Source organism: Prionailurus bengalensis, chromosome E3, assembly GCF_016509475.1.
Source record: "Prionailurus bengalensis isolate Pbe53 chromosome E3, Fcat_Pben_1.1_paternal_pri, whole genome shotgun sequence".
NCBI lineage: Eukaryota > Metazoa > Chordata > Mammalia > Carnivora > Felidae > Prionailurus > Prionailurus bengalensis.
This window is the reverse complement of record NC_057357.1, coordinates 17,636,703-17,657,016: the sequence shown is the minus strand read 5'-3', so window position 1 is coordinate 17,657,016 and position 20,314 is coordinate 17,636,703. Positions and strand designations below refer to the sequence as shown.

Genomic DNA, 20,314 nt, shown 5'->3' with positions numbered 1-20,314 from the left:
AGCAAAAATGACCTATTGGGAACTTATAAAGATAAAAATCTGCACAGCAAAGGAAACAATCAACAAAACTAAAAGGTAACCAACGGAATGGGAGCAGATATTTGCAAATGACATATTGGATAAAGAGTTAATATCAAAAATCTATAAAGAAATTACCAAACCCAACATCGCCCCCCAAAAACAATTAACCAGTGAAGAAATGGGCAGAGCACATGAATAGACACTTTTCCAAAGAAGACTTCCAGATGGGAAACAGACACATGAAAAGATGCTCAACACCACTCATCACCAGGGAAATACAAATCAAAACCACAATGAGATACCACCTCACACTTGTCAGAATGGCTAAAATTAACAACTCAGGAACCAATAGATGTTGGCGAGGATGTGGAGAAAGAGGAACATTTTTTGCACTGTGGTGGGAATGCAAACTTGTGTAACCACTCTGTAAAATTATGTAGGTTACTAGGAAATTAAAGGACTTTAAACAATGCTGATTCAAAGGGGCAGATGTATCCCAATGTTTATAGCAGAACTATCAACAATAGTTAAATTATGGAAAGAGGCCAAATGTCCATCAACTGATGAATGGATGAAGAAGATGTGGTATATATATGATGAAAAATAATTAATTCTTGACATTTGCAACAACATGATGGAACTGGAGGGTCTTATGCTAAGTGAAATAAGTCAGTCAGAGAAAGACAGCTATCATATGATTTCAGTCATACTTGGAATTTGAGAAATTCAATGGATGAGCATAGGGGAAGGGAAGGAAAATTAAGATAAAAAAAGAAAGGGAGGCAAACCATGAGAGACTGTTAAATACAGAGAACAAACTGAAGGTTGCTGGCTTGGGGGTGGATGGCGGTGGGTTAAATGGGTGATGGGCATTAAAGAGGACACTTTTTAGGATGAGCACTAGGTGTCATATATAAAAGATGAATCACTGGGTTCTACTCCTGAAGCCAAGACTACACTGTATGTTAACTAACTTGAATTAAAAAAAAATATCCCAAGAGTGCCATGTATTAATGAATATTCTACCTGCTAATAAGTCTCACACAAAATGGTGAGATACAGGGAACTCTATACTTTCTGAATGTTTTGTGAGTTTATGAAAATTATTTTTCAAAATATTTATTTGAGTTCCAAAATAAAGTTCACTCTGAGGAAAGCAGGCTTTTCTATGGACTCATCTGATTAACAAGGCATGAGATCCTAGAGGACATGAGGTCTGTCTGAGGCCTGTTAGAAAACCGAATGGAAGTCATCCAGCAGTCATTAATGAAATGGAGTCAACGTGTGCAGAAGCCCTTATAATCAAAGGCCTGTTTCCCTGCAGCAGCCCCTCATCACCAGAGAAGGAGGAAAGTACCCCAGATCCTTTCAGGACTCTTGGTCTTTGGGGCACAATACAAAATGTGTGAGAGAAGCGAGAGGAAAATCCCCTGGATCCCCGCAGGATTAATTTATTTTTTAAAAAATAACAGAAAAATACTCAACATGCCAAAGCCTTGTGAAGAAAATGAAGGAAAACCACAGAACATGCCAAAGCCTGTGACAGATCACTCTTCAGAAGATGTACCACAGGAGGTGGAAGGAAATCCTCACATTTCCAAAGAAGGTTCAAGCCAGGAAGCCTAAGGAAACATTAGAGGAGGGCTGACCCACTTGACTAGGGTTTTTTGTTTGTTTGTTTTGGTTTTTCAATTTTGCATTATTTAAATTTTGCTTAGTTCACACATAGTCTTTGCAGGAGTAGAATTTAGTGATTCATTACTTACATATAACACCCAGTACTCAACATGACAAGTGCCCTCCTTAATATGCATCATGCATTTAGCCCTACCCAAGTCACCTCCCTCCACCAGCCCACAGTTTGTTCTCTGCTAGAGTCTCTTATGATTTGTTTCCCGCTCTCTTTTTTCTTTCCCCTTATGTCCATCTGTTTTTTTCTTAAATTCCACATATGAGTGAAATCATTATGGTATTTTCTTTCTCTGATTTATTGTGCTTAGCATAATACACTTTAGCTCCATCCATGTTGTTGCAAATGGCAAGATTTTATTCCTTTTGATGACTAATATTCCATTATACACCTTCTTTACTATTTATCAGTCGATGGAAATTTGGGGTCTTTCTATAGTTTGGCTATTGTTGATAATGATGCTATAAACATCAGGGTGCATGTAACCCTTCATCTGTATTTTTGCAGCCCTTAGGTAACTTTCTAGTAGTGCAATTGCTGGGTCACAGGGTAGTTCTATTTTTAGCTTGTTGAGGAATCTCCATACTGTTTTCCAGAGTGGCTGCATCAGTTTGCATTCCCACCAACAGCACAAGAGGGTTCCCTTTCTCCAAATCTTCACCAATATCTATTTGTTCCTGAGTTGTTAATTTTAGTCATTCTGACAGGTGTGAGGTGGTGTCTCATCATGGTTTTGATTTGTATTTCCCTGATGTTGAATGATGTTGAGCATCTTCTCATGTTTCTGTTAGCCATCTGGATGTCTCCTATTCATGTCTTCTGCCCATTTATTAACTGGGTTATTTGCTTTTAGGTGTTGAGTTTAATAAGTTCTTTATAGATTTTGGATACTAACACTTTTCAGATATGTTATTTGAAAGTATCTTCTCCCATTCCATAGGCTGCTATAGTTTGTTGATTGTTTCCTTCACTGTGCAAAAGCATTTGATCTTGATGAAATCCCAATAATTTTTGCTTTTGTTTCCCTTGCCTTTGACGACGTGTATAGTAAGAAGTTGCTATGGCTGAGGTCAGAGAAGTTGGCCTGGCCATGGGTTTAAACAATTTTTTTTAATGTTTATTCATTTTTGAGAGACAGAAAGAGACAGAACACGAGCAGAGAAGGGGCAGAGAGAGGGAGACACAGAATCTGAAACAGACTCCAGGCTCTGAGCCATCAGCACAGAGCCCAACGCGGGGCTCGAACTCATGGACTATGAGATCATGACCTGGGCTGAAGCCGGACGCTCAACCGACTGAGCCACCCAGGCGCCCCTGGCCATGGGTTTAAAGAGGACATGCCTGTGAAGCATTTGGAGCCTGAAGAAATGATAAGAGGAGTAGATGAGGTGGAAATTCTTAGGGAAGAGATAGGAAGAGAAGAACAAGAAACAAGTTTGTGGTGATGCATTGGAAGCAAAGGCATTCATAGAGCCATCCTTATTCTGTATGCTTTAGGCTTGAATTCTGTTCTTGACTGATATTAAATTCTGGCCTCTGCTTTCTTACTGCCAGCATTCTCTGATGTATCTTTGACTCCCTTGTACTTTTAATCATCTGATGGAATTTTGTAAAAGAACAAAGTTTCCTTGTTACCAACATCTCACTGGACTTTGTATTTTGACCCATTCTCCAGGTCTGTTTTTCAATTGGAAAGCTTCACATATATGCATGAAAATATATTCATTCTCTTTTGTGAAGTAAAACATAACAGGTTATAAAGCAGTATGTTTAGTATCAGCTCACATTTGCAGGATTAAATGCTAAATTGTGTGTGAATGCATATGTATATACATACATACATATATCCAAAAAAATTTTAAGTTATATACAATATTAACCATGCTGTCATCTATACCATCCAGATAGTCTCAACAACACATTGATCTTTTGAGGCTTCTACTGTGGAAATGGTGGGTAGTGTACAGACCAAGTACAGGGGAGAGAGTAAGGAGCGTCCCATTGCCCAGGTCCAGCTCAAGAGTCAATTGGTGGCCACATCCTGTCAGTGACCTCCTCCAACATTCTACCCCTTGTGACTGGCTATGAGAATGTTACACACACCTCTCTGCTGCAATGTGCCCTGACTGGTCAGCAATGAGTTTCACTAGGATAGCGGCAACTCCTTTAGCAGCTATTTGCATGCACTGCAGGCAGATACCACAGTAGCAGTAGAGGCACATGCAAGAGAAAACACAGATGAAGATAATGATTCCTAAAATAAGTAACCTTTTTTTCCACCAAGAGCCCCATAATCCATACCATTTATTTATTAAGTCCCCTAGTTTTGGGGTCAGATCATTCAAGGCATTCACTTGTGTCCTCATGGGATTTAATAAAGATGATACATTAACAGACTCATCAGATATGAACACACAACACTCTTTTTGGGTTATAACACAGGTTGTCTCCTTGTGAGATAGCAATAATATACAAAGTGATCCTACTTTGGAGGACATCTTTTCTCATTAGAGATATTTCAGTATTCAGTAAATACAGGCTTTGTCAGCTATAACTTAAGTCTTGGTGGATGAATTTAGTAAGGGCTTCTGTGTGTGCTATTATGTCCTCCAGACCAATTAAGAGAACAAAGACAGCAGCCAAATGATCTTATCACTGCAAAACACCTTTCCCATCCGGCCTTGAGGAGAGGGGGGATAGCAATTTTTGTTACTGTGGGGTAAACTCTCCAATTCTCCCATGCCCAAGGAAAACCCAGGATGCAGTGTCCCAATCACCCAGGTGGAAGCCATGGCCAAAGATTTGTCCACACAACCACTGGGTCCCATTCAGGGTTACCCAACAACTATCTGGGCAACTCAACCAATCAGTCCCAAACCAGTCATTATCCTTTAAAGTGATGGAATGACTACACAGTTCCAGTGATATCTATCCCATGGCCAACTCCCAAGACCCATTTTTCAGTCTCCTGGCTAGCTAGAAAGTTGTTGGTTTGTACTTCAGGAATTCCCAGGATGAAATTTGAAACCAGTCCCAATATTGAAGGCAGACAGAGCCTGAATAAAGAGTCAGGCCACTCCAGATTGGTAGGTAGCAGAGTTAATAAGCAAGGGAAATATGAGGCTTGTCTTGGGCAGCTGCAAGAATAGTAGATCTTTGCACATGCCCACCAGAATCTTAAGTTTATACAGAGGACTTAACTAGATTGAGGCACATGTACCACCCAGATAGACTCAGTACATATTGCTTTCTAAGGCTGTGTCCTTGAAAGTGGCTCCCACAGTGGGAATGGTGGGCAGAGTATATATTCCAAGGACAGGGCAGGGGATTAGAAGACTCGAATTACCTGGGTCAACCAATGGTCACCTCCTTTCAATGACCTTCTCCACCAAAGTGCTCTTCTTGCCTTTGGGCACTATTATCCAAGGACAAAATGCCTGTAGCTATGGCAGCCATCTTGCAATGATGAGGGGGATGGTCTAAGACAAAAGCATCACAAGATAGCCGCATCTTAATGTCATTATTGAGTGACTGAATTAATGACTATATCTGGACCCCTTGTGAGAAGGCTTTTTATATACCCTTATGTATTTTGATGTTCCCTGTTACTTACAGCCAAAAACAACTTTCCAGTATAGATATTAACCTCGTTGCTGCTTTTATAGGCTTCTTGGAAATTGTGTGACTATTACATACTTTTGATATAAGAGCAACTTTAATCTATGCTACTGTAGTTTTGTTGTCTTCTCTGTATTTAATGATAAAATTGTTGCTTTGGTATGTTTTGAGAAACATGCTTCAGTTGTTCTGAGAAACCTTTGTTGCCTTATCTGAGAGGTCATTATATCATGTGAGAAAATGACACAAAAGCTTTGATAACTTCATGCCATCATTTGACAAAGTTTCATAATGGATAATGGCCTAGGAGAAAATATATATGTAACCCATTAAAATCCAATTTCAATGGTATAATATTTTCTAGATATATTTTAATTTTGGGATCAGAATAACTCATCCCACCATTCATATCCCTATACTAAATGTGCACTGGAATCTCATTCAATATTGATTTTCATGATATTATCCTAAGCAATTTACTTTTTTTAAATCACAACTTTTATGTTTCAGTGAAAAAATTTTGAGCTATTGACCCATTTTTGTGATTTGGAGATATAGCATAACACAAGAGCACCTGTGAAAAATGCAAATAAAATTAATATAAGTAATAATATGCAAATATGCAAACAGGTGAAAATAACACCTGTTGCCTTCATTTTAGGCAAGAGCCCACTGCAGTCCTTAGAGCCCATGGACAACCTTTAGGAACACAATTATTAAGGATATAGCAGTATTTCTATGAAAGTCACCAGTTTCAAATGTGTGAAATGTATGGGTTCAAAACTGTTCCTTGCTGTTTTTTTTTTTCTAAAACTTAGCACTTAGGAGACCACCAGACACCACTGTGATTCATGGAACACATTTTGAGAAACAACATTCTCAAGCTTGATTTTCATATACTCTAATCTTAAGGCCCACTCATAGTTATTGCATAGTATTTGGTCCTTCTGGAAACTCCAAAGGGATTTTGGGCCCTATAATGGTGAATGCAGGAGATATTTTTGGTTGGCAGTAAAGGGTCATTTTCCAGCTTCCCCTAAAATCACTCATCAACTGTCTCACCCTTCTGTAGTTTTAATTCAAACATCCAAATGGCCCAAACTCCTGGGAGGTGGCAGCAGCAGTGGGATCCCTCTAGGGCATGGAATAGCCTGCTATGTGTTGACTCACAACTCAATACTGGGCACTGGTTTGGCCTTTATGCTAAGATGGGTGGCATAAGAGTAAGAATGCTTATTTGGGGCGGCAGGTCTCTGATATAGGGCTTCAAAATGCCTTCTAATCACTAGCCATATGCAAATAATGACCCCTTCATTACATCCTAGGATTTGTAAGAAATATCTGTGTATTAGTCCACTTTAATGACCTTTCCAACTGAGTCCCTTCTCCTTGCCCCCACCACAGCCCATCAGCTTCCTATCGGTGACAGACTGGAGAATAGAGTGAGTAGATTAAGAAGTCAGGTTACCCTAACATAGGGACATTAATAACCTCCATTGTATTTAAATTTCTTGGCTTGGCCCCAGGCTTCACAGCAAGCCAGCATCCACCATGGTTAGTGGACACTATAGGCATCACTATATAGGACTCCCATCCCTACAGTTTTAGACCTTTGACATAGTAACCAAAAAATGTACATGCATTGTTTTGTGCAATGTGTTAAATTGTTAATGCAAACATTTAAAATACACAATTTTTAGGATAATGCTTTAGCATTTCTTCATTCACTATATTTGGAACCTCAAAAAATGTAAGTATCCTGGGCATCTTGATCTCTTGAGAGATGCTGGAGCTAGCTGAGCCAAAGTGACATTGGGGCAATACCCCTGCTGGGGTACTACTTCTCCCTCCCAGCTAGCAATGCTGACAAAGGCTGGAAGCCATGTTTACAAATTCCAATATGTAGACATTTTATTCCCAATTCAGTTTCAAAATCTGGACTGAGATTCCTGAGACAAAGAGCTGATATTGATAGTATTTTACTAGGAATTAGGACAATAGTGAGGCACAGAGCAACTCATGACGTGTGTATCAAAGCCCACCTTCTGGAAATGGAGCTGGATTCCTAATATAAATTGGAGAGTTCAATTGCCATTCTATTAAAATTAGGGATCCACCAAAGATAGATGAGGATTGTGGATTGTTTAGTACTGTACTTTAGAAAGATCATTGGTGGCTAGTGAAGAAAGAGAGACTGGAGCCTGAGGCTATTGTTCATGTATTTCTAGGTAAAAATCAAAATCAAGCCCACCCAGGGGCAATGGTGAAGATCCTGTTCTGGGGTTTCCAGTTGCAGCCTTGACAAAACAAATAGCCCTTCCCAGGCAAGCACTTTGGGTGAACACAATGCATCTCCCAAAAGGAGAAAGAAACCTGATCCTGGCCTCCCTCACACAGAGCATTTCTCTCCCTGCTGGCCTAACTTAGGTTAGAGTAAGAGGTCCAAGAAGCCTCTCACAGGAGAACAGGTCCAAGGGAGAATAGGAGGTAGTTTATTATTGGGCAACTTGATGGTCTGAGGTCCCATTTTCTGAGATAGTCTGTCCATTTGCTTCCTCTATCATTTCCTTATACTGACGTTTGAAGAAGCCAACCTGTGGAGAGGAAGGAAAAGGGAATTAGGAAATCCGGTGGAAGAGAGGAAATGAGACAACTGGGGAGGGAGAGGGATCACCATTGGAAGAGCCCCTACTATGTTCCAGCACTGCACTAGAAACGTTAGACATGCTATGTCATTTAGCCTTTACCAAAATTCTGTGAGTGGGGTGCAATCACCTTCAGAATGAGAAATCAAGACCCAGCATGGGCCAGGCACTGCCTATAGTCATGGAAGGAATCAGCGCTGGTATCCACACCAAATCCAGGTCTTTGCTTTTATGTTACAATTTGCTATGAAGGGAAACATGTAGTGAAGAAGAGGAGAGTGGAAAAGACAGGGAGAGCAATTAACAGCGTCCTGAGAATCAGATAGGAAGGCACATTCATAGGGACTAATGAGGACTGGTGATGTCATACGTGGGAAGGGATCTCTCACACGCAGCGACCTAGCAAGAATGTGCACGTAGGCCAGGGGAGGTCTGCAAACCCTGGTGCTGGTTGTGTGTTGCGATTTACCATAAACTCTGATCTGCTGTGTGGTCAGGCAGCTGTCTTCTGCAACAAGCCAGCACCAGCCACAAAACATGAAGACCCTCCATCCCTCCATGGGCATCCAAGAGGAGACCCTCCATGGGATCAGGTCATCCAAGGAACTGCGGGGCTGGGGTGGGGGGGGCGGGCGTCTGTGAAGTGGAAGGTTTTGAAACACAGTTGTGCCTGAGTTAAATCACAGAGTGCTGCACCGTTTGGCAGGCAGACAGCTCAGGCACAGACAGGGTGAAGGCTCAGGCACAGACAGGGTGATAGAAACCAGGGACACAGGCAGTGTCACTGCACATCTGTGAGGGCTTGCTGAGGAGGGGTGGCATGCATTTCCCACTCCAAAGAAGAGAGAACAGGGCCAAACCATTTTCTTGTGACACCCATCAGATTGAAACACTTCAGTGACTGAACCCATCAAATTGAACCACTCAGTGAGCCACCAAGTGGAGAATGGAGCCACTACACCAAGCCCGGTGACACTGTGCCTTGCAGGCATATCTCCATTACAGCAATTGTACCAGAGAATCAGAGAGGCAGGCCCCACTCCCAGAGGATCAGCACAAATCCCTTCACACACTAAGTCTATGGATCATTGAGGGCTGCAAAGTTTCAGCTCTAAGGGAAAAAGTGCCTAGTGCCCCATGGGGGCCTTTCTTTCTTTCTTTCTTTCATCCTTTCTTTTTGTTCTTTTATTTTTGTCTTTATTTTTGTTAGATACAGAAAGAGCAATTTTTATTATTTCATTTTAAAAATTTCTATCATTTTTAAATTATATGTATATATTTTTCTTTTCTTTTTCTTTTCTTTCCTTCTACATTTTTCTACCAAGCTTCTTGTAAAAAGCAGACCAAAACACACCTAGGATCTAGCTTCCTTTATGTATTTTATTTTATTTATTTAATTTCTTTTTCTTTCTCCAATTTTTAAAAAATTTATTTGGTTGTATTTTGATTTTTCTTTCTTTCTTTCTCTCCAAAATCACAAGATGGAGGAATTCACCCCAAAAGAAAGAACAGGAAGAAATGACAGCCAGAGATATTTAGTCAATACAGATATAAGTAAGATGTCTGAACTATAATTTAAAACAATTAAGGGTGTTGGCTGTGCCTGAAAAAAGCATAAGAGACACTAAAAAATCCCTTACTGCAGAGATAAAAGAACTAAAATCTACTTGGGCCAAAGTTTAAAATGGTATAAACTGAGATGCAATCCCAAATCGAAGCTATAAAAACAAAGATGGGTGAAGTAGAGGAGGAAATCAGTGATATAGAAGATAAAATTATGGAAAATAATGAAAATGAAAAGATGAAGGAAAGAAAGGTCATGGATGACAATGACAGACTTAGGGAACTAGGTCGCTTATTAAAATGTAATAACATCTATGTCTTGGGAGTCCCAGAAGATGAAGAGAAAGAAAACAGGGCAGAAGGTTTATCAGAACAAATTATAGCTGAAAAACTTCTTAATCTAGGGAAAGACACAGATATCAAAATCCAAGAAGCACAGAGGACTCCCATTAAATTCAACAAAAGCGGGTCATCACCAAGGCAAGTCATAGTCAAATTTACAAAATACACAGATAAGGAAAGAATCCTGAAAGCAGAAAGGAGGGAAAAGTCCTTAATCTACAAGGAAGGCAGGAATCTATTAGGTTCGCATCACATCTGTCCACAGAAACATGGCAGGCCAGAAAAGAGTGGCAGGAAATGTGCCAGGAAATATTCAACATGCTGAATGCAAAAAATATGCAGCCAAGAGGATCCTCATCCAACAAGGCTGTCATTCAGTATAGGAGGAGAAATAAGGACTTTCCAAACAAACAAAAACTAAAGGAACTCATGACCATTAAACCAGCCTGGCAGAAAATTTTAAGGGAGACTCTGAGTGAAGAGGAAAAACAGAAAGACCAAACAACAGACTACAATGGACCAGAGAACATCACCAGAAACACCACTGTACAGTCAACAAAATGGCATAAATTCATATCTTTCAATAATTACTCTGAATGTAAATAGACTAAGTGCTCCAATCAAAACACATAAAGTGTCAGAATAGAATTTTTTTTTAAAAAAAGGTATATCTATATTCTGCCTACAAAAGACTCATTTTAGACCTAAAGGCACTGGCAGATCGAAGATAAAAGGATGGAAAACTATCTATCATGCTAATGGATGTAAAAAAAAAAACACGCTGGGGTACCTATATTTCTATCAGACACATCAGACTTTAAAACAAAGAGTATAACAAGAGATAAAGAAGGGCATTAGATCATAATTAAGGCATCTATCCATCAGGAAGATCTAACAATAGTAAATACTTAGGCCCCAAATTGGAAGCACCCAAATACATAATTCAATTAATAACAAACATAAAGAAATTCACTGATAATAATACAATAAGAGTAGAGGACTTTAACACCCCCAAGGAAACAATGACTTTGAATGACACACTGGACCGGATGAACTTAATAGATATATTCAGGATATTTCATCCTAAAGCAGCAGAATACACATTCTTCTCAAGTGCACATGGAACATTCTCCAGAATAGATCACATACTGGGTCACAAATCAGCCCTCAACAAGTACAAAAAAATTGAGATAATATTATGTATATTTTCAGATCACAATGCTATGAAACTTGAAATCAAGCACACAAAAAATTTTGAAAACCCTCAAATACATGAAGGTTAAAGAACATCCTAACTAAAGAATTAATGAGTTAACCAGGAAATTAAAGAAGAAATTTAAAAATACATGGAAGCCAGTGAAAATTAAAACACAATGCAGAAAAGGCAGTCTTAAGAGGAAAATATATTGCAGTTCAGGCCTGTCTCAAGAAGCAAGAAAGGTCCCAAATACACAACCTAACCTTACACCTAAAAGAGGCAGAAAAGCAACAGTAGAAGCCAGTAGAAGTACTGAAATAATAAAGATTAGAGCAGAAGTAAATGATATAGAAACAAACAAACAAAAACAGTAGAACAGATCAATGAAACTAAGAGCTGGTTCTCTGGAAGAATTAATAAAATTGATAACCCCCTAAAAAGAGTTATTAACAAAAAAAGAGAAAGGATTCAAATGGATAAAATCACAAAAGAAAAAGAGAGATCACAACCAACACCATAGAAATACAACAATTATAAAAGAATACTGTTAAAAATTATATGCCAGCAAACTGTACCATCTGGAAGAAATGGGAAAATTCCTAGGAACTCACAAACTACAAAAACTTAAAGAGAAAGATACATAAAATTTAAAGAGATCCATAACCAGCAAAGAAATTGAATCAGTTATCAAAAATCTCAAAAAACAAGAGTCCTGGGCCAATGGTTTCCCAGGGGATTTCTACCAGACATTTAAAGAAGAGTCAAACAGAAGAGATGAACATAAGGGAAAAGAAGCAAAAATAATATAAAAACAGAGAGGGGGACAAAACATAAGAGACTCTTAAATATGGAGAACAAACAGAGGGTTATTGGAGGGGTTGTGGGAGGGGGGATGGGCTAAATGGGTAAGGGGCATTAAGGAATCTACTCCTGAAATCATCGACTATATGAACTATACTGAAACTATATGAAAGATATTGAAGAGGACACAAACAAAAGGAAAAGCCTGTATGCTCATGAATTAGAAGAAAAAAACATTGTGAAAATGTCTGTACTACCCTAAGCAATCTACACATTTAATGCAATCCTTATCAAAATACCACCAAGACACCTGTTGTGATGAGCACTGGGTGTTGTATATAAGTAATGAATCATTGGATTCCACTCCGGAAACTAATATTGACTGTATGTTAACTAACTAAAATTTAAATTAAAAATGAATTTAAAAAGTAAGTAAGTAAATAAATAAATACCACCAGCATTTTTTGCAGAGCTAGAACAATCTTAAAATTTGTATGCAACCACCAAAGACCCTGAATAGCCAAAGCAATCCTGATAAAGCAAAACAAAACTGTAGGCATCATGATTCCAGATTTCATGCTGTACTGCAAGTCTGTAGTCATCAAGACAGTGTGGGTACAAAAATAGACACATAGGTCAATGGAACAAAATATAAAACCAAGAAATGGACCCACAACTATATGGTTTACTCATCTTCAACAAAGCAAGAAAGAATATTCAATGGAAAAAAGATGGTGTCTTCAACAACGGGTGTTTGGAAAACTGGGGAGTGACATGCAAAACAATGAAATTGCACCTCTATCCTATGCCATACACAATAACAAATTCAAAATGGATGAAAGACCTAAATGTGAAACAGGAGACCATCAAAATCCTAGAAGAGAACAAAGGCAGCAACCTCTTTCACTTTGGCTGTAGCAACTTATTACTACACACGTTGCTAAAGGCAAGGGAAACAAAGCAAACCTGAATTACTGGGACTTAATCAAGATAAAAAGTTTCTGCACAGTGAAGGAAATAAGAACAAAACTAAAAGGCACCCTGTGGATTGGGAGAAGATATCTGTAAACAACATATCTGATAAAGAATTTATAAAACTCAGTAGCCAAAAAACACACAACCCTGTTAAGAAATGTGCAGAAGACATGAATAAATACCTCCAAAGAACACATCCAGATTGCTAACATGAATATGTTCAATATCCCTCATCATCAAAGAAATACAAATCAAAACCACAATGAGATACCACCTCACATCTGTCAGAATGGCTAATATTAGCGACACAAGAAACAACAGGTGTTGGCAAGGATTGGGAGAAAGGGGACCTCTTGCACTGTTGGAGAGAATACAAGGTGGACAACAATATAGAGGTTCCTCAAAAAACTAAAAATAGAACTACCCTAGATCCACAAATGCCCTATTAAATATTCACCCAAAGATAAAAAAAGACAGATTCGAAAGGGTACATGTACTGCATGTTTATAGCAGCATTATCAACAAAAGACAAACTATGGAGAGAGAACAAATTTCCATTGAACTGATGAATGGATAATGATGTAGTGTGTGTGTGTGTGTGTGTGTGTGTGTGTGTGTATGTGTACGTGTGTGTGTGTGTGTGTGTGTGTGTATATATATATATATATATATGATGGAATATTACTCAGCCATCAAAAAGAATGAAATCTTGCTATTTGCAATGATGTGGATGAGCTAGAATGTATTATGCTAAGTGAAATAAGTCAATCAGAGAAAGACAAATACCATATGAAATCACTCATATGGGGATTTTAAGAAAGAAAACTGATTAACATATGGCAAGAGGGGAAAGAAGAGACAGGGAAACAAACCACAAGAGACTCTAAGTGATATAGAACAAACTGCAGGTTGATGGAGGGAGGTGGGTGGGAGTGGGCTAGATGGGTGATGGGTATTAAGGAGGGCACATGTTGTTATGAACCATGGGTGTTGTATGTAAGTTATGAAATACCGAATTCTACTCCTAAAACCAATATTGCACTGGATGTGAATTAGATTTAAAAAATTAATAAAAATTTTGATAATAACAAAAAATAAAGAATGTGTACCTATATCCAAGGTGAGCTCTTCCCCACAATGCAGAAAGAATGGGATCAAAAACTGGTGGTATCAAAAGCAGGATGAAAACACTCACCTTGTAGAGGATGGCTGTGATGAGAGCCAGCAGCAGCAGTCCTCCCAAAGAGCTGCCCATAATAATGGGGATGGAGTTGTAGACCTCATACTTCTCTAGTACCATCTCCATCTGGAGTGGAGGTGACTTCATCAGAAAGTATCAGAACTCTTGCTGTCCCAGACTCTTTCCAGGTTCCCCAACCTTTAGCTCTCTCCCCTCCTTCCTTTACTCCAAGGGGTGACATACAGAAAAACTCATGGGTATAGGGACAACCCTCCTGCTGAGAGACCTTCATCCTTCCTCCCTCAGGCTTGTGAGTCTCCCACAAGGCACCACAGATTTTGCATTAGGAGCCCTCTTACCAGCCTGGCCACTGCCTACCACACAGTCACTACCTGAGCACTCAAGAATGCCTCTTGTCCTGGAAGCTGGGAATACATGGACCTGTTGAACGTGATTTCAGCCACACTTACAATCAATACCTTCTTCTGCAATGTCTATAAAACAGAGGGGGCACAGATGGGGAACTAGCACTGGAAAAGGCACAGAGTTCAAGAAATGTCCTGGCTGGAGGATGGACACAGACGTCATCTGGTGGCACCTGAATCCTGGGGGGAAGGGGGGGCTCTCCTGTTGGGCCTACACACCTGGCTGACCCAGTCAAAGCTGAGGTTGCCCTTCAGGATGAATTCAACTTCCTCCTGGATGCCAAAGGAGGGCAGGTCACAGCGGAACCTCAGGCAATCAGCAATGGAGCAGTTCTAGGGACAGGAGAGGAATGAAGTTGAGGAGGGTCTTAATTTAGGCAAGAACGACAGCAGAAAATAAACTCTGTCAGGCTTGGGGTCGAGAACAGATGAACAATTATAGGACATATGTATACATCTGCAACCCAGCAAGTGCATTTCCCTATATACCCCAATATGCAGCTGGTCCTGCAATGGGAATCCAGGGTCTTTCTCACCAGTACAAGACTCCCTGGAATCTGGGTCAGGAATTCAGGATGCTGGGGAGGTTCCCTCTCTGACACACAGGGGAGACTCTAGTGAGAGAGAGAAAATAGCCACAAAATGACCAACATTTCACTGGTAAGACGGTGTGGGGCACTGTGGGGTCAGACTCCGGAGCATTAGGAAAGGCAAGCAGGCACCTGTGAAGGGGCCACAACAGCCACATCCCACACAGCCACACCATTCAGCAGGATAGGAACCCAGAAATGAATGCTGATGGCCAGATCTCGCTGACTCAGGTTATTCACCTGCAGAAAATTGAGACACAACGTTATTGTGGTCCTAGAGCATCCCCAATCCTACTCCTTTCCTGGATCTAGCCCTCAGGTACACTGCCTGTCTCTTTTCCACAAGCTCCAAACATTAGCAGCACCATGGGAGGGAAGATATGGACGCTCCCTGGCTTCTCACACGATAACGATGCTCAGCTTCTTTCTTGCTCTTCTCACCGGAAGTTGAAAAGTTGAAGTACTTGGTAGATTCTTCCTGCCTGGAGAGAGAGGGCTTGTTGGTGAGAAACAGCTACGGAGCCATCCTCACTTTTGCCCCAGTCATCTTCCAAAGGCTCTGTGGGCCCAGAAGAATGCCCAGAGATATAATTACAGTCCCCACATGCCTCTGCAGACTCAGCTTCAGCCCTTCTCCCATGACTTTTGCCCCAGTCACCCAGAACTGCTAGGTTGCCCTCTGATACCCTGGCTCTTTCAAGTTCCCATAACTTTGTTCAAGTTCTTTCTTTTGCTTGGAATGTAATTACCACTCCCCTTCTGGAAAATGTCACTTAAAGGCCCAACTTAAACATTACTTATTATAACATTTAAACACTTTCCCATGAGAAGAAGGCATTCACATGGCTTTCTCCTCTAGTAGGTACATGGTTGGCCTTAGGTAATGCTTGCAGAGGCCACTGCCAGAACAAAAAAGCCTAAGGGGACTCAAGGGAATCTTGGTTGGATCACTCAGGAAAAAATGCAGTGCAAGCCCCTCCAGATGGAAAGAATAAAATAAATGTGGCTATCCTGGGGCAGCTAAGTAAATGTGAAAAAGGATGGTGCATGAACACAAGACCCTGGAGCGGACATAAATGTCCCAGGCTGCAGGTGGGTTTCCGTCCATCTATCCATGCATCCGTGGCCTTCTTCAGTAAACATTTACCCTGTGACTGGCTGTTGCTTGACTCTGGAGATACAACAGTTAACAAGCCATAATCCCTGTCTTTCCAGAGTTATCATCTAAGGTCTCAGTGGAATCAAGCAAACAAGCAACGGGACCTGCACATTTCACCAGCAGCTAGTGTACAGAAGCCAGGCCAGCCATACAGAAATTCCATGCCCCCCCCCCCCCCCGCCAGTTTTCCCACAGATGTGACTGTCAGTTTGATTATTAAGAACACAGGTTTTGGAGCCAAGCCATCTGGGTTCACATTTCAGTCTACCACTTCCTACCCAACTAATTTAAGGCAAGCTACTAAACCTCTCTGGAGCCCTGTAGTTTCTTCCTCTTTAGAATGAGGATGCTAATAACAGTGCCTGTAATAGAGTTGTGAGGCAGTTTGCAGCAATGACATAAATGTTAGAATTTATTTTTTCCCTCAGTGTGTTTGCCCTCCTCTATGCTCCTGATCCCAAATGTTTCTCTCTGTGCTTCAGTTTTTTCACCTTAAAACTTCAGTTCTAACTCTCTTTTCAAATTTGAGTAAATCACTCAGTTTCCCCAATCCTTGGAGAGGCACAGTAGTATATGGGCATGAGCACAAGCTCTGGAGCCAGACCATCTGAGTGATTCGTGGTGCTATCACTTCCCAGCTGACTGACAGGGGCAAGTTATTTAACCTCTTGATTTCTTTGTTGCTAAAAAAGGGTGGTTAACAATAACTATGTCATAGAGTTATTCGAAGGATTAAAGGAATGCAGATACGTGTCAAGTACATTTAAAATGCCTGTCATATCATTAAGTATATATAACTGGAAGCTCTTAAATTATAAGTTTCACTGTTCTCCCATGGTTAGAAGGGGAAATTAGGACACGGAGTTTGGAAGGGCAATGACACACTGTTTGATCAGCACCCCCAACCCAGTTCCCCTAAAATTTCATGTGTCAGCAGCAGCAGCAGCAGCAACAGTAGCAAACTCTGTCCCATGGCAATATTATAAGCTTCTGACCAACTCACTAAACCTCTGGAGTTTGGTGAGGTATTCAGGGCTCTTTGCTCTGCTTCCAGCCTGACCTGCCCCTGCTCCTCCACCCACCTTGAAAACTGAGAGCAACAGCCCTGCACTTGCCTCTCCTGTGGCCTGCTGCAGCCTTGGCCTCTTAGAGACTTTCCCAGCAGTTTCTCACACCTCTGCTCTCCTTCTGGTTTGGTGAAAACCTGACCTTTTATTTCCTCTGTGTGGTGACAAACCATATTCCCCACTTCAGAGTGCTAAAAAAGCCTCAATCTTAACCTAGTTAGTTTCACCTCTGCACATTCATATCTAGCACCAAAACCAGAATTGGCTTCATGTTAAAGGAAGCTTCCATCTTAGAGAAAGAGAGAGGAGTGCACAATGGTGGCAAATGTGCATCCAAATAGTAGGCCAATTCATCAGAGAAGAAGCAAGAACTGTATGGTAGATGGTATTATAGATAAATGTACGGCTGGTCACAAGTATTTCCATGTGAGGAATCAGAGGGGATAGTTTAGATACCCATCCTTTCAAGAGCAGGCTGGGCAACCATGGGAGGTACTAGGCTTAGAGGAAAGTCAGAGGTCAAGGGAGGGCAGGTATTAAATACCTGCTGATCACCATGTAGACAGCATATTTCACAGGGAGCTCCAGCTGGAAGGTGGTCTTGCTGGATGTAGGCTTATTATTCTCACTGGAGAGAGAGGGGGGGGGAGCCCAGTTGGGAAGGAATCCAAGAGAGAAATCTCAGACTGGTGCATGAGATGGAAGAGTGAGGGATACACCTGGACTCACCTGCTTACATTGGCCCTCAGAAACAACTTGTCTCCTAGGGTGGCCTTGTAGGAGACATCAAATGTGATTAGGAAGGTGCCCTGAGAGGAAAAGAATGAAAGAATGGGGATAAGGAAAGTCATGGGGGAGTGGGGGAAGAAAATGGGTAAGGACAAAGGAGGAGAGTGATGAGGATTTGGGGGGAAGCATTCACCTTAGTGCCCTCGTGGAAGATGGGATGGTTGATGCTACAGTTGCTGCTCCTCAGGCTCTCATTCCCTGTGGGCGCTGCCTCACATTCCAGTCGCAGTGGGCGCTGGTGTGGTTGCTTCCAGAGGAGGAAAAGAAATTCAAATATGTTACCCATGCGCATATGTGGGCTAGATATATAACAGTGGGGCATTGCAGAACAGTAGGGAAAAGGACAGACTTTTCAAAAAATGGTCTTAGGAAAATCGGCCTATTCAAAACAAAATAAAACAAACAAAAGAGCAAAACACATTGGATCCCTACCTCACTCCATACATTAAAATATTCCAGCTAGATAAAAATTCTTAATGTGAAAAGGCACAATTATAAAGCTTTTAAAAGATAATACAGGGGATTATCTTCATAACCTTGGAGTAGGGAAGCATTTCAGACAAGATCCACACATTAAAAAAAAAAAAAAGACAAAGGAAAATATTTGATAAAATTCAACCACAATCAAATTAAGACATTTGGCTCATCAAGAGACAATATACAGAGACTGAAAAGACTGGGAACAGGACTGTAAAATATACTTAATACATATAACTGGAAAAGTATTAGTAACAAGAATATTAAAGAGCTCTTAACAACTAGAAAACTATGGACAACTCAGTAGAAAAATAAGGAAAAGACTTGGACAAGCACTTCCTAAAAGAAGAAATCAAAATGACCAGGAAATGATTAAAATTTGCTCAACTTCATTAAATAAATGTAAATTAAAACTTCAAGGAGGTATCAACAGGTAGACAAAAATTTTAAAGTCTGACAATGCCAAGTGTTGGAGTGGATGGAAAGCCACAGGTGATGGAAGTGCAAATAGGTGGAAATGGTTTGACTTTACTTATTATAATTGAAAATATGCATACTCAATGATTCAGAAATTCCATAACTGACATACATCTTCCAAATATTATGCATATGTGTACCAAGATACATGCTCAAGAATAGTCATGGCCAATATCAGAGAACAACTCAAATGACCATCAATTGTGAAATGGGTAAATAAGTTATGGTACAGTCATACAAAGGGATTCCAAATAGCAATAAAAGTGTTTTACAGCCACAAGGAACAACATGGATGAATTTCACAAACATATGTTGAAGAAATGAATAAATATACAAGAGAACATATAACATGTTTCCATTCATATAAATTTCAAATATTGGCAAAAACTCACTGGTTTTATCTAAGAAACGGCAATCACTATTCTTACTGTGATCATCAGTTCCTAATATACTTTAGTGATTACCTTCGGGGAGAGAGTGAGGTTATAAGGAAAGGCACAGGGAGGACATCTGGGGGTGCCAGCAGTGTATTATTTCTTGACCTGATGCTAATTACATAGATATTTCATTAATATTATTCATTATACATAAGCTTTATGCACTTCTCACTCTATTTCCCTTCCTCCCTCCCTCCATCCCTCTCTGACTCTGGAACTCTGTGTGTGTGTGTGTGTGTGTGTGTGTGTGTGTGTGTGTGTTTATATTTCACCAGAGAAGAATTAAAAGAAAACTACTATAACCCAGAGCAGGGAAGAGATCCCAGCAACTGGAGCCCAAGGGAGCTATTTACCTGGGTTCCTAACACTCGTCGATAGGACAGCCCTGCTGGATAGTAGAAGTTGATCACAGTTCCATAGGAATCCTCACCTTCATTCCACAGAGTCACTGTCACATTAAGCTCCAAGGAGCTCCCTACCACCAGGGTCTGCAGGCTGGAGGAGGAAGGACAAAACTGAAAAAGAGGCTCCATTGGAAATGAGTTGGAATTGGATAGGGGGTAGGCGTGGGACTGTGGGAACTCATGAACTATTGGCTGAGAACACTCCGATCAAAATTTCTTTGTTAGAAGGAGAGCCAAAGGGAAACAAAAGTACATCTCATCCTATGAGGATGGGAGACCCAAAAGCTCAAGTGTCTAGAAATGAAAGCAGATAGAGCTCACCCTGAGGAGATGAGACTGACACTCAGGTCTCCTTCACAGAGGTGATCTTGTCCACAGTTCTTCTCAAAGGGGAGCTGCAGCAAAACAGAATATCTCTTCCCATCCATGTCTCAACCTTTCTTCATTCCCCTCATT

General features: G+C 40.5%; 1 protein-coding gene and 1 pseudogene across 1 annotated transcript in view; one reads left to right on the top strand and one right to left on the bottom strand.

Annotated features, from left to right (window-relative positions):
* The first annotated feature begins 1,438 nt into the window (after positions 1-1,438).
* LOC122472069 lies at positions 1,439-3,227 on the top strand (annotated as a pseudogene).
* A 4,065-nt stretch (positions 3,228-7,292) lies between these two features.
* Positions 7,293-20,314, bottom strand: part of LOC122471409 (integrin alpha-D-like) — a 30,278-nt gene continuing 17,256 nt past the window's right edge. Inside the window, exons 19-30 of the mRNA XM_043559956.1 lie at positions 20,180-20,253; positions 19,808-19,949; positions 18,197-18,310; positions 18,004-18,083; positions 17,819-17,902; positions 15,452-15,530; positions 15,181-15,288; positions 14,995-15,072; positions 14,678-14,791; positions 14,426-14,527; positions 14,049-14,159; positions 7,293-7,923 (exon numbers count right to left, since the gene is read on the bottom strand). Of these exons, the coding sequence (XP_043415891.1) occupies positions 7,825-7,923; positions 14,049-14,159; positions 14,426-14,527; positions 14,678-14,791; positions 14,995-15,072; positions 15,181-15,288; positions 15,452-15,530; positions 17,819-17,902; positions 18,004-18,083; positions 18,197-18,310; positions 19,808-19,949; positions 20,180-20,253 (1,185 nt within the window). The 3' untranslated portion in view covers positions 7,293-7,824. The remainder of the gene's footprint in view (positions 7,924-14,048; positions 14,160-14,425; positions 14,528-14,677; positions 14,792-14,994; positions 15,073-15,180; positions 15,289-15,451; positions 15,531-17,818; positions 17,903-18,003; positions 18,084-18,196; positions 18,311-19,807; positions 19,950-20,179; positions 20,254-20,314) is intronic.